The 15,784-nt window shown below is 39.2% G+C and overlaps 1 protein-coding gene across 1 annotated transcript in view; it reads right to left on the bottom strand.

Annotated features, from left to right (window-relative positions):
* Positions 1-15,784, bottom strand: part of MLLT3 (MLLT3 super elongation complex subunit) — a 142,562-nt gene that overhangs the window by 26,187 nt on the left and 100,591 nt on the right. The window contains exon 6 of the mRNA XM_074812114.1: positions 11,661-12,269. Within this exon, the coding sequence (XP_074668215.1) occupies positions 11,661-12,269 (609 nt within the window). The remainder of the gene's footprint in view (positions 1-11,660; positions 12,270-15,784) is intronic.

The raw sequence follows: 15,784 nt of genomic DNA on the forward strand, positions 1-15,784 counted from the left end.
CTGGCCCAGTTTTCTCTCCTGTCCCATACTTTACATATCAGCACTGAGAAGGGCAGATGTTGATGCAGTCCCAGTTAACTGTTTGGGAAACGGAACAGACAGTTTGCTGTCACTTTTTGTGCAGTAAGAAGGTTGTCCACCTAAATTCTCCCAGATCTGAGGTTCTGATGTTAGAAATTCATGCACTCCTATTAACAAAGAAGCAGCTTGAGAACCATCTCACTACATGTAAAACTTCTTTTATGGATGTCATTCTGCACTACAGTACATTTCCACACCGTTAGAGATCTGTTCTTCTCAGCAAGTATTCACAGACTTTGCAAATTCACCGTAGTTCCTCTCCCTTCTTACGTAGCTCAAACTCTGTAGAGTGCTCCCAGCATGACCCTACACTAAACTTTTACTATGCAGAAATCTTGTCAAGGTCATACACATCAAGTAAATACAGACCTAAACATATGAAAAATGACAGCAGAGTCCCTGTGCACTGTCTTTGCTATTGTAGACTATAGGCTTCTGAACCCATGTCCAAAAAAATAAAATAAATTTGTCCAAAATTTCACCATAGACTATAGATTATGTGAAAATCTCAGCTTTCATTTCTGTACATTCCAGTTTCAGTGAAAAGCTGTAAAGAGAGAAATACAAAAAGCTATGTTTTACCCTAAAAAATTCTTGAGTCCCTGAAACAAAATAAAGCCCCTCAAACTATTTTTCAAAGTGTCATAATTTTTAGCCAATCTTGTGATACTGTAGACTGAACAATGATTCTTAGATGTCATGGTTGGAAACAGTATGCTCTACACACATTTTTCTCTATAGCTATTTCTGAGGCATCTGTCAGTATGGTTCCTAAGCACTTGCTCTATGATAATATTATCATGTATTTGTCTAGTAGTTTTCACAAAATATCATGCATATTATAAACACAGAGATCTACACAATGCTGATTCTCTAAGAAAAAAAATACAGAACAGATTTCTGTCTTCTTACTGGTACTTTACTATTTATGGCTGACACATCTGTGTGCTGTAACTTTGCCTACACATGTACTGTTACTAATTACTACAAAGAATAATACTCATTTAAATCTCCTTGTCCCTGCTTTGGAGACTTAAAATTGGTTTTTGATAGTGTGATCTCAGCTTTACATTAGTAGAAAGAGTTTTGCAACTGTTTCATAAGGTGTAATAAGTTACTAACACAAAATAAAGACAATTTCTTTAAAAAATAAGAATATCTAATACTTGTCTATATTTACATTTCACTCAAACTGTTATAATGTGTAATATATTTGTAATGTAATTGATACAGGTAACTGAAGTTATTAAAAATATCAGCAAATTATTATTTAAAATATTGGCTAAATTAAGATCTCATGTACTACAACCCTGAACAATCCTGAGTTTTACGGTATTCAAAGGATCAAAAAGGCTGCATATGGCACAAATAAATCAAGTTGAACCATCACATCTACAAACTGTTTTCTTTAGCTAACAAAATTTTATCTACTCCTAATGGTCTTCTGCCAATGCAAATTTAGGTCACCAAGAACACCAAGAGTGGCTTTTTCCTTTTGTTGTTGTCCAGAATATTCAGACCACGGTTCTTTTCTTGATATTCCTGCCCACTCATGATATTTTACTCTCCTTGTGGAAGATGCAACACAATAAGCACTGTCTTGAAACCACATCCTTTCATCTATAGAATAAAGTTACAGTGTAATAACTAAACTTCATTAAAACAGCATGGGCAATGGAAAAAGATTATTCATGCAGTTAAAGAAATTATAATTCTCACAGCACACATCTACTCTTTTCTTGTCACGGTTTAAACCATAATACTTTTGCAGTAGATAATTTGAATCATTAAAAACACACAGGTTTGATTCATATGTAATCTCCTCCCACTACTTAGGTAATACCTAAAATGATCTCACACAAAGCAGCAAAGTTATTTGATTGACTTCTGTCCTGATTGCAACTGCTCACCAACAATGATACTAAAACGCATACATTTTATAATGGCTTTCTGATGGGGGTAACAAATGTTGAGGCCACCAATCCAGTCACTGCTGCCCCTGGATATCCATTATCCCTGGATACATAAGTAATCTCTCACTCGGGCACCAGTAGAGCTGCCTCTTAACCTCAGCTACAAAACACAGCTGTGCTGGTGATGGGATATATATTACCAGTCACCTTTAAACATTCTCCTCTGATGTTACTCTGAGCTCATCATACAAATTTTGTGGATATTTAAACAGATTCAGACAAGTGCAAATAGCTCCATTTATCCTTCTAACTGCTGTCTGAAGCATTAATTCTTACAACACAGAACAACTTCCTTCACTTTGCCAGGTGGCTTGCAGTACAGTTAGTGCACAGTAAGCAATTCCTCACAGAGGTTCAGACACCCAGGACAAGAACAGGTAACATGTCTCAATATAATCTGAAAAACCCTACGTACATGTGCTAGAATCAGGCAGCCCTGTCTTGCTGTGCTACACATGTGTGCAAGGATTATTGTTTTCAATGCAATAAAGTCAGCATTAATTAGCAGATTTCCTGGTCCCTTCAGAGCCACACAGTCTTGTTACAAAAAGTCTGATCACCAAACCTATATGCACCTACTCAGTTTCAGCCCCAAATGGAAATGCATGCCATGAGATATTGCTGCTTGGAAAGGAGGATTGGAAACCCCACTAACGTACTGAAGGGCAGAGGAAGCAGAAACTGCACATTTCAGCTGGGCACATAAGGATTTCTATTTTCAAGGGAAGATGCAAGCCTGCTTAGAGGCTTTTAACAGAAAATGTTGGGGTTTATAGGAATTACTACCAACACAGCTGAATGTTTTACTCAACATCTTTTTCTAACAAAAACATCAGCTGTACTGAAGTATTGACTAAGCCAAGTAAGACAGAACTACTGAATGATGACACAGTGAGTTAAATTCACATTGACTTCTTAAAGTTTAAATGAATGACAGTTTCACTATTGCTGTTATGGTGATGTAGGACCACTTCAGCAAACACCCAAATTATTGTTAAAGTTAGTTGGAGGCATGAGACTTTCCCTAATCAGTAACTGCTGCCTGGTATGCCTTGATTTTGCAACGGAGTGGACACTTGCTGTGAGGGAACAGGCAACCACACAGAGAGCAAGAAGGAGCACCGCTGGATTACATCTGCTTTCACTTATTCCTTGTACCAGGGTTACATGCACATTTCAATAGTGGAAGAACAGTGACACACAGGTAGTATCACCCTTGAGTTTGGGCTAGGCCCATGATGTTCATCCAGAGAATCTCTTGCCCATTCCAAAAGGGCCCCCCAGCATCCCCCTGCAGTGTGGCATCGAGCGCCAACACCCAGCACAATCCCACTCCACAGCATGGAGAGCTGAATGGCAGACCCTCATAAGCAGGCAGTGAATTGTCATTAATTCTACACAGGCATGATAACATGATACACTCAGAGTAGCAGTGAGTTCAAGCAGGCTTCATCCTGCCTTGATAAAAGTTAAACTTCAGGGGATTACTCAGTCTTTAAAATGTAAAAATTAAATTGTGTGTTTATGGTGTGTCCTGGAGAATTCACATCAGTCATCACTATATTACAAGCTTCTGAATGGGAAGCATTATGAAAATTATCTAATGTAATTTCATGGGGAGTTTGGCAGAAAACCTTCAAAAGTACATGAGTAAAACATGCCATTTTTGCCAAAGGAAACAACTGTGAACTTGATGGTTCCACATAAAAATAAAAGGGCATAAAACACTTGGATAGGTCTAACTATTATAGACATTGTTAAACTATTTCAGCTGATAACTAATAGGTGTTGGATTTTCTTTTAATTCTATGGAGCCATTTCTCTGGATCACCACATAATGTATGTAAGTAGATATAGAAACTTCAAAGCAATGAAATCTGTATCAAAAAGATCTCATCTGATCATGATTAAAATAAAATATTCTATCTTCAGCATTTTGACAGCAATCATCTCAGCCTTGCAAAACTGTCATGACTTTACTGGACCAGGAACAAAGTCTCTTTTTGCCACAGAAGAAAGAGTATAATTAAAATATTGGTACTGTATGTACCCAGTTAGAAGCCTTAATTTCTGCAGGCTAGCAGGGGAATAGAATTTTCCAGGGCTGAAATATAGAAAATAAGGCCCCAATCCAAAAATGCATTTATGCATCAAATGACTGAGTTAATCCACATGAGTAGTCCCCACTGAAACAGATGTAGCCAACACTTGTGAATAAAGTAAAATACTGAAGTCTGAACTAGTAGCCTAATAATGTATGATGTTATTTCTGTAGTCAAAATACGACATTGCATAAATTGAAAAAAACAACTCAATACCCATGACTTTGCCTCAAGAATGCAAAATCTCCTGACTCACAAGACTACATTTGCAATCTGGACATTTAACCATATTTACATAGTTTCTCTCCACTGTTTTATTTCTAAATGCTTAACCTTTTTGTAAACCAGTGATTTCCTAACACAGGGTGGTAACAAAACTATCTCAGGTTAACATCTGAGCTTGCTACTGCAGAGGAATCACTACCTGTCAGTCTTGCTGCTTCCTCATCCAGCAATGGTTCGCCTAATATGCATCTAAGCTTTTGTGAGCAAAGCCAAAGTATCTTTTCCTTCATAGTAACAGCTAATAGAAGTAGGCTTAGCATAGCAGCTGAATGGGGCCATACTACTGTCGATGCTGATGGCCACAGAGAATATTTGTGGCTACTACCATTTCTCTAAGGAGGTCTGATTATCTTAGGCCGCTATTTCTCTCTGAGCACATATCTGGAAGGAAACACTTTGGACTGTACAGTATTTACATGACCTGCTAACACCCACCTGTTTGCGACTACTGAATTACCTCCTCCACACAGGAGTACTATGGGCAAACAATCCCACAAGAGTGGCTGGCAGGGTTTTAAGAGCACCATTCACACCTGGACGAAAAGCAACCAAATGAGGAAACAATGCATTAAAATGTCAAGCAAAGAGTAAAGATTCTAAGAATACAACAGGTTGCAAACCCATGGTGCCCAGCCTGCAATGAAGGGTATAATCAGTACCAATCCTCTTCTGCGTCATTAAAGATCTTAACAGAGTCACAGTTTCACAAAAAAATTAGAATCTAGCTTCCTTTTTTTACCCTGGGTAACTACATGAAAATTCCACACAGAGTTCTATTATCACTACTGTTATTTCTAACTTTAAATACCATCTGAAAGGGATCTTATTCTGGCTCCCAGCCCTGTCAGAAAGCAGGATTTTTCGGCTAACAAGGGCCTGGAGGTTTTACAAGACCATGGGGGGTTTCAAAATATTCTTCCAGTTTTGTAACAGTCAATAGATCATCTGCCAGATCCAAAGTGGCATTTTATAGATTACTTTAAAAAGGTACTCATGTTGTAACTTTCAGACCGCTTTAAGATATGCAAGTAGTTAATTAAGTACAAACCCACAGTCTATGTGATGACTACTATATTTTCATTGTTCTGTAATGGACTTCCTAAGAAGTAGTTGGCATCTTTTTCCAAAGGCAAAAGACCAGCTAAAGTACTCTGTTTTTAATAACTGAAACTCTTCACCCCTGAGCTGTCACAAATTGCTAGCATGCATTTCTGCTCAGTTTGTCTTTCCATAGGCTTCAACAGTCCAAAAGGCTGCTACTATTATTAAAGGCAGTGCTACAATTGCAGGGACATATACAGGCAGGAAGGGAAAAAACAATACACATCACACACAAAATAATCACACCAGGAGCAGAAATTAATCCAATAGAACTACATGCATTCTCTAATAAATCCACCAACAAACCACTTTCATGCACAGCAGATTTTAAGAGTTTTTATTCTGGTCACTGCTACTAGAGATACACTGAGAACATTTGTTAACACCTAAACATGTATGTATGATCTGCCTGATTTACTTTGTGCCTTTCTGCTGCAGCAGCTTCACTTGGTGCTACACACCATCTTTTCCTCCCTACCCAGCCCAGCCAAACTGGTAATAATCAAACAAGAAGTATCAGAGCATCCTTTCTGCAGTGGCTCCACAGCTCAGAAGGGGAAGCTCTGGCCATAGAAACCACCCCTCAGATCCAAAACTGTATTTTCCCATCTCACACACCAGTTTGCAGCTCACACAGATGTTATGACAACATCAGCATATTTCATGATGCAACAGGCAGCAAAATCAAGGATGTCAAGTCATTTTTTTTTAATCATGTTGTTGCACTGTCCCACATAGGAAGCAAATGGAGTTTTCTTTAACTAAAACATCCTGCCATTGAATTTAAAAGCAAAATGTTTGGAGTTTTCAAGTGGACTTTGCTAATATTCCTATGCCTCTATAAAATCATAAATCTGACATGCTTTCACTCCATACCCTACTTTACATGCTTCGTACCAAAGTCAGTAAAATAATTCTTCAGCCTTTATGTGTAATTTCTAACTGAATATACAGGTCGCTCCCAAATAGCTTTGCTAGCTCATATGACTGTAAAAAGACCCGCACTCTTTTGGACATCAAGTCTATCACTAATGCTGAAGCCCAACACACTTTAAATCATGGATGTTATTTGAAAAGTGATACTGAACAAAGCAGCATGAAAAGAAATGGAGACACACATTTCACTTGACACCAGCTCAAAGGCAACAGAAAAATAGAGCTAAAATAAATACAGCAGTGCACCACACTATAGCATATGCCAAGTAGACCACAGAGAAATGACCATATGTGGTCTTATTAAGTCATGTCCAGAAAGGCTATTAAAAAAGGGCAGAAAGTTTATCACTATGCAGGGATGTGATTTGCTTTATTTCCCACTGTAATTTTATAACAGTATTTGGAGCTCAAAACAGGAATTGACAGCAGGGCATCAGAGTACAGTGCCTGGCTTTCTGAAATGCCCCTGCAGCAGCAGCATGGTAAGCTGGCTTCCTTCTTCAACCTGAATTTTAAGGGACATCTCAGAGGGTGAATTAGCCATTGGTAGACATGCTCTACCACAAGAAAAACAAGCCACTTTCCTCAAAGGGTGCTAAACCTCTACGTCCTCCACATCATAAAGGCGAAGGCCAGTATTTCAAGTCTGAATGCCCACAACTAGGAGAGCATGATACCAATACTGAGAAGGGTTGAGTACACGCTGCTTTTCTGTCTGAAATTAAAGCTCATGAGTTGAAAGGTTTACACCACACCTTGATTCACTGATTCAGGCTGTATCTGAAGAAATTAGGGGAGCAGCAGCATTGTCTTCCTGTAGCACCTACCCAGTGAAACAGCACCTCTGTTTAATGACACTTGTCATCTTCCTTTATCATGAGGACTTCTCAGAATGTTATCCTTAATTTAAAAACCCAAACCCAGCCTTCGCAATTGAGAACTGATCATGGACTACCCATAGCTTTGAAAACAGTTTTTGGTGTGACCAGCAATAGGAAGAAACTTACTTTTGCAGGAAGTTCTAGATTCTGGTGAATATATTTGATAAAAGCCGTACGAGTTCATCTACTTCTACTATGTGGCTTGCTGGACAAATTTCCAGAAATAATGTCAGCACTGTGCTGATGTCCCACTTCTTAACTTGCTTCTCACATATTATTAAGAAATGAGTTAATGGGCAAAATTCAGAAGCAATGAACATTTGCCAAGGGAAGACTCTCTGCCTTTTTTTTTTTTTTTTAAAGAAATGTGCACAAAAACTACTTGTTTTTGTGCACCTAATGACAAACCAAACTCTATGTAAAATACAGAAGCACGACCAAAATAATTCTAGGTGAAGAAATACAACCTTAGCTACAGTGCAATTACAGATGGCTCTATTACATTACACTCTTTATTACATATTTATCATGCTTGATATGCATAGTTATGCATAAGAGCTAATACCAAGGAAGTCACCATTTCAGGACGTGGGTGTTTGAGAATGAGAATATCTCTTACTCCATGGAATGAAGAAAATATTGTCCTCACAAAATTCTTAGCAAATTTATTCATAATTTCATTACAACACTTCATACAGTATTAGGTTTGCACTATGTCATAAATCCAACTTAAAACTAGCAAAAATGCACCTGACTCAAAGTTAATGTTATTTTTTTGGGGTATCCTAAAAATTTTCTTTTAGGTATTGATTTATAATCTGATTTGTTATATCTAACCCAAATTTGCTGAGTTGGGTTTTGTGGTTTTGCTTTTTTAAAGCCACTTTGAGAATAAATCCTGAATACTTTACCACCAAATATACTCCTAAATACTGATACATTCTGTGTTCATCAATGCTACTCTATCTACCACTATAACTGTACCAGAGTAAGAAATAACATTTAACTGAATTTATAGAATATGATTATGTCAGAACATGCCACTGAAGAGGTGTCTCCCCAGCTTCAGGCAACTATGTTGGTTAGTATCATGAAGCATTAAAAGACCTGAAATAATGGTTCCTGTATAGCAAAAGCATTATTCTATTTTCACTTCTGTTACTCTCTATACAACATCGGATTGTTTAACTTTTTTTTTATATGACTATATTTATAGGATATACCCTTTACAGGTCTAGCTGAAAATTCCACTCCTTTTCCTGAAATGGTTAGTGTCCTGGTTTAACCAGGATAGGGTTAAGTTTCCCCAGCAGTGGGGGGGGAGCTCTAGCCAGGTTATTCAGATACCATGCGGATGTCACATCCTGGCAGGTCACATTTTCCTGGCGTGGGAGCACGGTGCACTCGTGGCATCGTGCTTCTCACTGCTGTATTTGGTAGCTATTTTGCTCTGTTCATTGCTGTCACTATTACTGTTATTGTTATTGTTGTTGTTTGTTGTGTTGCTATTGCATTGTTGTATTAAACCTTTCCTTATTTCAGTCTTGGGGCTTTGTATTTCACTCCCTTTGTGGAGGAGGGGCAGCGGCCGCGTGGTCTCAGACCCCGGCAGGGGCTAAACCACCACAGGTTAGAAACCCATCAACACATACAAAAAGTTCAAACTATTTTTTACAACAATTATTACAACATTTATGACAATAAATACCTCTATTACACTGCTCACCTTCTGTCACCTTCTGTTAGGCTCCCTCGTTAAAACTAATGAAATGCAGGAGGATCAACTCTTTGTGAAATTCTGTAGACACTCATTAACCAGGCTGCCCAGCTCTGTCTCCCACAGCACTATCAATCACGTGAATCCACAAGCATTTTAGGGAATTTTTCTGGGTTTTCTAGATACCTTTTCTAAAAGTATAGTGTTGACTTTCTAAATAGTATCCAGTCACTGACTGGAGCCATACTCAGCCTGATTTATTAATGAGCACAGTCTCAAAGTGGCAGACATCCATTTCACCCATACAAATATGGACCACACCGGCCCTCCCACTGAAGACCTATCTGTTTCTTGATCCAGGACGTCAATGTTAAAATACACCAGAGCCCAGAGCAGCAGGATCTGCTTCTCCTTGAGCAGACTCCGGTAGTTTACCCTCTCAGTAACAGTGGCTTGCATAACTAGAAAACACTGAATCTGCTTTTTTGCTTTAGTACAGCATTAAGGAACTCCTTAGGTCCTGCAGGTCAGCTGCAGATGGATGACGAACAAGTGCTAGTGGATTTGTGTCATCCTATGAAAAACACAAGGGTGTACCCATTATACCATTGGTAGTGGGTTAGAGGCTGCAAGACAACAAAGAGGGAAACACATGACAACAATTAAAAAGGATCGGTTTTAAGCACCATCCACATCCTTCACATCAGCTATCTGCGGTTGCTATGCAGCACACACCTCTGTAGTGCCTGGATTTGTAAAATTTCAGTCATGCTGCAGTTGCTCCTCTCAATTTCTTTGTTTTTGAAGAAAAATGGAAAACTTCTGTTGCCAGTAAATGTGCCACTACATGGCACCTATTTGAATGAACAGAAAATCTGAAAGCAGAATCTATGCTAATTACCTGTCTATACTGAGGTTAGGTAGCGAGTATTAAGGGTACTGACATAAATTAAAATAGAAGATTCAGCTTCTTCTGAAGACATTAAAACTTAATTCACACCAAGGCTGACAAGTGTGAACACTTTCAGGATTCAAGACTGTCTTGGTTTTGGCTGTGATAGAGTTCATTTTCTGCCTAGTAGCTGATAGAGTGTTTTGGATTCGGTGTGATAATAATGTTAATGACACGCTGATGTTTCAGTTGTAACTAAGTAGCACTTACCCTAAGGTAAGGATCTTTCAGTTTCCCATGCTCTGCCAGCAAGCAGGTGCACAAGAAGCTGGGAGGGAGCATGGCCATGACAGAGGACCCGAACTAGCCACAGGGATATTCCATACCATAGGACATCATGCTCCGTACACAAACTGGGGGGAGTTAGCCAGCTGGGGCAGATCGCTCCTTGGGCATCAGTCATCGGTGAGCAATTGCATTGTGCATCACTTGTCTTTTCTTGTAAGTTTCAATACAATTATTAATACTATTATTTATTGTTGTTTTTACTAAATTTTGTTCTATTTTAGTTATTAAACTGTTCTTATCTCAACCTATAAGTTTTACTTTTTTTTCAATTCTCCTTCCCATCCCACTGGGAGGGGTGAGGAGTGAGTGAGTGGCTGCCTGGTGCTTAATTGCCAGCTGGGGTTAAACCATGACAAAGACAAATTCATACATTCTAAGCCAGAACAAGAATGCCACCCCAAACACAGTATCACCAGTGCCATGCTGTAAAGCAGAGCCTGTAAAGCTATTCCAAACCTGCTAAATTTTACAGCCTTTGCATGCCCTAAGGGACCAGTCATTAAAAGGCCACTTCAGAAATAAATTACTTTCTCCCTCATTGCAAATTTCTATGAAGTAAACACCTAACGTTGACACCTCCCCACAGCAGGGTATTTATTGTCTGTTCCAGAGAGGAACCCACCCCTTTCCTTCTCTACTCATCTCTCTATAAAAGATGCTTTTGAAAAGTCTGCTAGGAGAATGATTAAAATCCTAATCATCAGGAGTAAATGATGCTTGAAACAGATGAGCAGGCATGGTAGACAAATATTTTTGGGCAGACATGGTAGACAAATACTTTCAGGAAAGCAAACTTCCATAGAAATACTCTTTGTTCTTGGATAAGTCTGTTACTTTGGATAAATTCTCCTCAGGAAAGCAAGGATTCTAGGAACTCCTCCTCCTCCACAAAACTGGCATCATTCACAGAACTGTCCTTTTTAGCAGAAAAATAACAAATAACACTCTGATTTACTGCAACCCTTTCTTGAATGTACTGAATTCTCTAACACCTGAACACGAAAATTAGGGTGTAAAATACACGCATTTAAAATCAATTTCATTTTCTCTCACAAGCAGCATGAAATTCAAACGAACAAGACCAAAAGAGCAATATTATTTATAGCCTTCTCCCATATGCTCATTTGTCATAATGTTGACGGATTTATAAATTGAGTAGACTTGAACAGGCAACACAATTCAACTACAACATGCATAAGTTTGAACAGCTGGCAGTCAACATCCTTCAGTTTGAACAATCTGCCATCAGACAGGAGAAGAGAACAGGAAAAATACAAATATGGTGCACAATCCCACAAACTGGGAATACTCAACACGTATGAAGCAAAATCAAACACCACTTACTTCAGATTTGGAGGATATGTTTTCCTCCATGTCAGAATCATTGGGATCTACAATATCATCAAATGGTGGCAGAGTAGGTGTCTTCCTTTCCAGTGCATCGTTTTCAATTTTGACTCTCCCCACCTTGAGTTGAGATCTATCCTTTGTCTGTCTTTTGTCAGCTGAACAAGTAAGAATCAGTGGTGGGGCACTAGAAATACTTTTAAATAATGAATCCGAGCCACTTTTCTTTCTTTTTTTTGCACAAGGTTCATCAGACTCCAGAACAGAGGGCCTTTTTGTGGGGGTCTTCTTTTCTTGCTGCTGCCCACCTGTTATGGTAAGGATGGGGTTGTTTTCAGATTTTGGCTCCTTGGACATGGGTTTGGGTTCCTTGAAGGCCATCTTGGGAACTACTTTTTCATCTTTTAGTGGTTTGTTTTCTTTGGGTTTCTTAGAGGATTCTTTGGAAAATTTGTTGTGTTCCCTGGAAGGTTCTTTGAAGGCACTTTTATGTTCTTTTGAGTTTTTAGAAGTTTTTTCCTTGTGCTCCTTTGTTAACTTCTGAGTCTTTGAAAAACTGTTACTACTGCTGCTGCTGCTATTCGTGTTTAGAATCCTAGTTGGGTCCTGCAAAAAGCAGATGCAAAATTTTATTTAAAAAAAAAAAAGAACACTTAAAGCCCCAAAAGACAGACACAATATGGACACAGGATTCATATTAAAAACTTGGTACTGCAGGTTGAAAACCAGAAACTGCAAATACCTATATAAGAACAGATACAAACCCCATCATTTTGGTCAATTTATCTGTTACAAAGTGGTGGAATATGAGCAGTTACCACTGCTTGTCAGTATCTGCAAGACAAATTAGTTTTTATCTTACGAATTAGATAAGTTTTTTAAGAAACATCATAAGGTGAACATAAAGACAGTTTAAGATATGTTAACCATGAGTATTAGCTATCAGGGCAAAAAAAAAACCATAAAGAAAGATAATTGACAAGCAGCTGAACATGAGCTGGCAGTGTGCCCAGGTGGCCAAGAAAGCCAACGGCATCCTGGCTTGTATTAGAAATAGTGTGACCAGCAGAAGTAGGGAGGTGATAGTCCCCCTGTACTCTGCACTGGTGAGGCCACACCTGGAGTATTGTGTCCAGTTTTGGGCACCTCAATACGAGAGAGATATCGAGGTGCTGGAGCGAGTGCAGAGGAGGGCAACGAAGCTGGTGAAGGGCCTGGAGAACAAATCCTATGAGGAGCGATTGAAGGAGCTGGGACTGTTTAGCTTGAGGAAGAGAAGGCTGAGGGGAGACCTCATCACTCTCTACAACTACCTGAAAGGACATTGTAGAGAGGTTGGTGCTGGTCTCTTCTCACAGGTAATTAGTGACAGAACAAGAGGGAATGGCTTTAAACTGCAACAGGGGAGGTTCAGACTGGACATTAGGAAAAAATATTTCACAGAAAGAGTGGTCAGACAGTGGGATAGGCTGCCCAGGGAGGTGGTGGAGTCACCATCCCTGGATGTGTTTAAGGGTCGTTTAGATGAGATGTTGGGGGATATGGTGTAGGGGAGAACTTTGTAGAGTAGGGCTGATGGTTGGACTCGATGATCCCGAGGGTCTTTTCCAACCTGAATGTCTGTGATTCTGTGATAAGGATATGAGCCATATAGTGTCAACAGAATTAATTCAGGATCAGTGCAAAACATGTGCTCCTGATGATACTTCAGGCAAGGTTTAACTTCTCTACTGTGATCCTGTCTCCAGCTTTTGCCAGATCCTTTTCCTCATAACAACCCTGTGTCCAGGCTGGCTATGGAAGATTTGATTTGACACACACCATCTCAGCAGTCAATGTCTTTTTATGGAAAACCTCCTTTACCAAAAAGCTTTCTTCTTTGTATTTATTTCTGTTGTCTCTGCTGAGTATTTCATTACATTTTTTTAAAATTCAGTTGTTGTAAGAGAGAAGGGTTTCTGAGAGGGTGATGACTCAGAGGTCCTATAAGATAGGCAAAAGCACAAAGAGCAGATCAGTACCATTTCTCACTCAGCTGAATCTAAAAAGTCAAAGTGGCAAGGAAAGTGGTGATCTGCAGCTAGAACCAGCAATAAAGGAACTGAACCATCCAGAATGGGTTGTATGGGATCCTTTCTTCTGAGAATTAACACCCAGGCATTTTCAAAAGATGAGGATAGCTCCAGCACTGCCCACTTTCACTCAAACTGCTAGCAGTGGGCACTCAGCATCTCAAAAATACCCAGTAGCCTATAAACACTAAACACCTGTAGCACTCTCTCCAGAAACAAGCTTCATTTTTATTCCACTTCAAAACTGTCAAGTGACATTTCAATTTACAGGAATGTACGGTCAACAAGTTTGCTTACTTTCTTCCAAGCTGATTATAAGCATTTCTATCTATATATTGCATCTGAGAAACTTTTAGAAATAAACACTTCAACAAATTTATTGCATATACCCATTGATTTCCTTTCCTTTTACCTAGAACAGGGATTTAAATGGTATAAAACTGAAAATACTAAAACCCTGAATAAAAAGATCAAGCATAAAACCTGATGTATTGTGAAATTTGCAAAAATCCTAACTCTAGATATAGATTTTTACTGAATAGGACTTCATTAAAAATATCAAGCTGAAGTGACACAGAAAAGAACCCATTCTAACCTAGAAAATAAAAGTATTTCAAGTTTTACTCCTGATGTTAAACCGTAAGACTGCTAGCCCATTAATCTAGGAAACAAACCCATTTCGAAACCAGGATATTCCTGGAGTGCTACATGCCATGCCGGGTATCACACCCTCCAACTCTTAAATGTTCAAACTCATGACTGGCAAAACAGGAATAGCTTTAGGGAAATTAAATGGGCTATATGCTCACAGTATGCCAAATATTCCTATGCTCACACCTTACTTCAGGGCATCTATACATCTTATAGCTCAAGAGTCTTTAATTACTCCTCCTTAAGACAAAAACATGACAGTATTTGTCAGAAGTTGTAATATATTTAGTCAGAGGTGCCCCAATACACAGTTCTAGAATCACAGTTTTAATGAAATTCTTAGGTTTAAAGAGAAGATGATGAACAATATATACAATAAAGTGTTCTTCCAATACAATTTTTATGCAGAGAAAGCATTATTGGAAATGGGGAACTACTGAGAAGGGTGCTAGTCAGTATATATATTACAAATGTACTTCTGGGTTTGACTTTCAATAATTTGGTTGCTTACTCATCCAAGTCCTTCACAAGCTGCAGACCAAAGTGGTGCCCAAAATTCTCTCATCTGTGTAAGACTGGATATGCTTTCTTCTGCATAAAATTCATGTACAAATCCCTAGCTCTGTTTTGTTTTCCAGCAATCCACATCTAGTATTCTACACTGCTAAGAATATGCTTTTCTCTTCTGGCTCCTGTACTGGTTTTGGCTGGGACAGAGTTAATTTTCTTCATAGTAGGTAGTATGGGGCTCTGTTTTGGATTTGTGCTGAAAACAGTGTTGACAAGACAGGGATATTGCTGAGCAGTGCTTACACAGCATCAAGGCCTTGTCTGTTTCTCATGCTGCCCTGCCAGTGAGTAGTCTGGGGGTTGCACAAGAAGTTGTGAGGGGACACAGCCAGGACAGCTGACCCCAACTGACTAAAGGGATATTCCAGACCATATGATGTTGTACTCAGTAATAAAAAGCTGGGGGAAGGAGGAGGGAAGGGGGACATTCAGAGTGATGGCATTTGTCCTCCCAAGTCACTGTTACATGTGATGGAGCCCTGCTTTCCTGGAGATTGCTGAACACCTGCCTGCCAATGGGAAGTGGTGAATGAATTCCTTGCTTTGCTTTGCTTGCATGCACGGCTTTTGCTTTACCTATTAAACTGCCTTTACCTCAATCCACAAGTTTTCTCATGTTTACCCTTCCAATTCACTCCCCCATCCCACTGGGGGGGGACCGAGCAAGCGGCTGTGTGGGGCTCAGCTGCTGGCCAGGGCTAAAGCACAACAACCCTGTAGTATATAAGTAGATGTGGTATGTCTGACTGTCTAACACTGTCACAGATTTACAAAACTGCAAAGGGGAAAACATATTTAGCTTTTCTTCTGCCTAACTTAACCATCGTT

The sequence above is a fragment of the Strix aluco genome, chromosome Z (assembly GCF_031877795.1).
Source record: "Strix aluco isolate bStrAlu1 chromosome Z, bStrAlu1.hap1, whole genome shotgun sequence".
Taxonomy (NCBI): domain Eukaryota; kingdom Metazoa; phylum Chordata; class Aves; order Strigiformes; family Strigidae; genus Strix; species Strix aluco.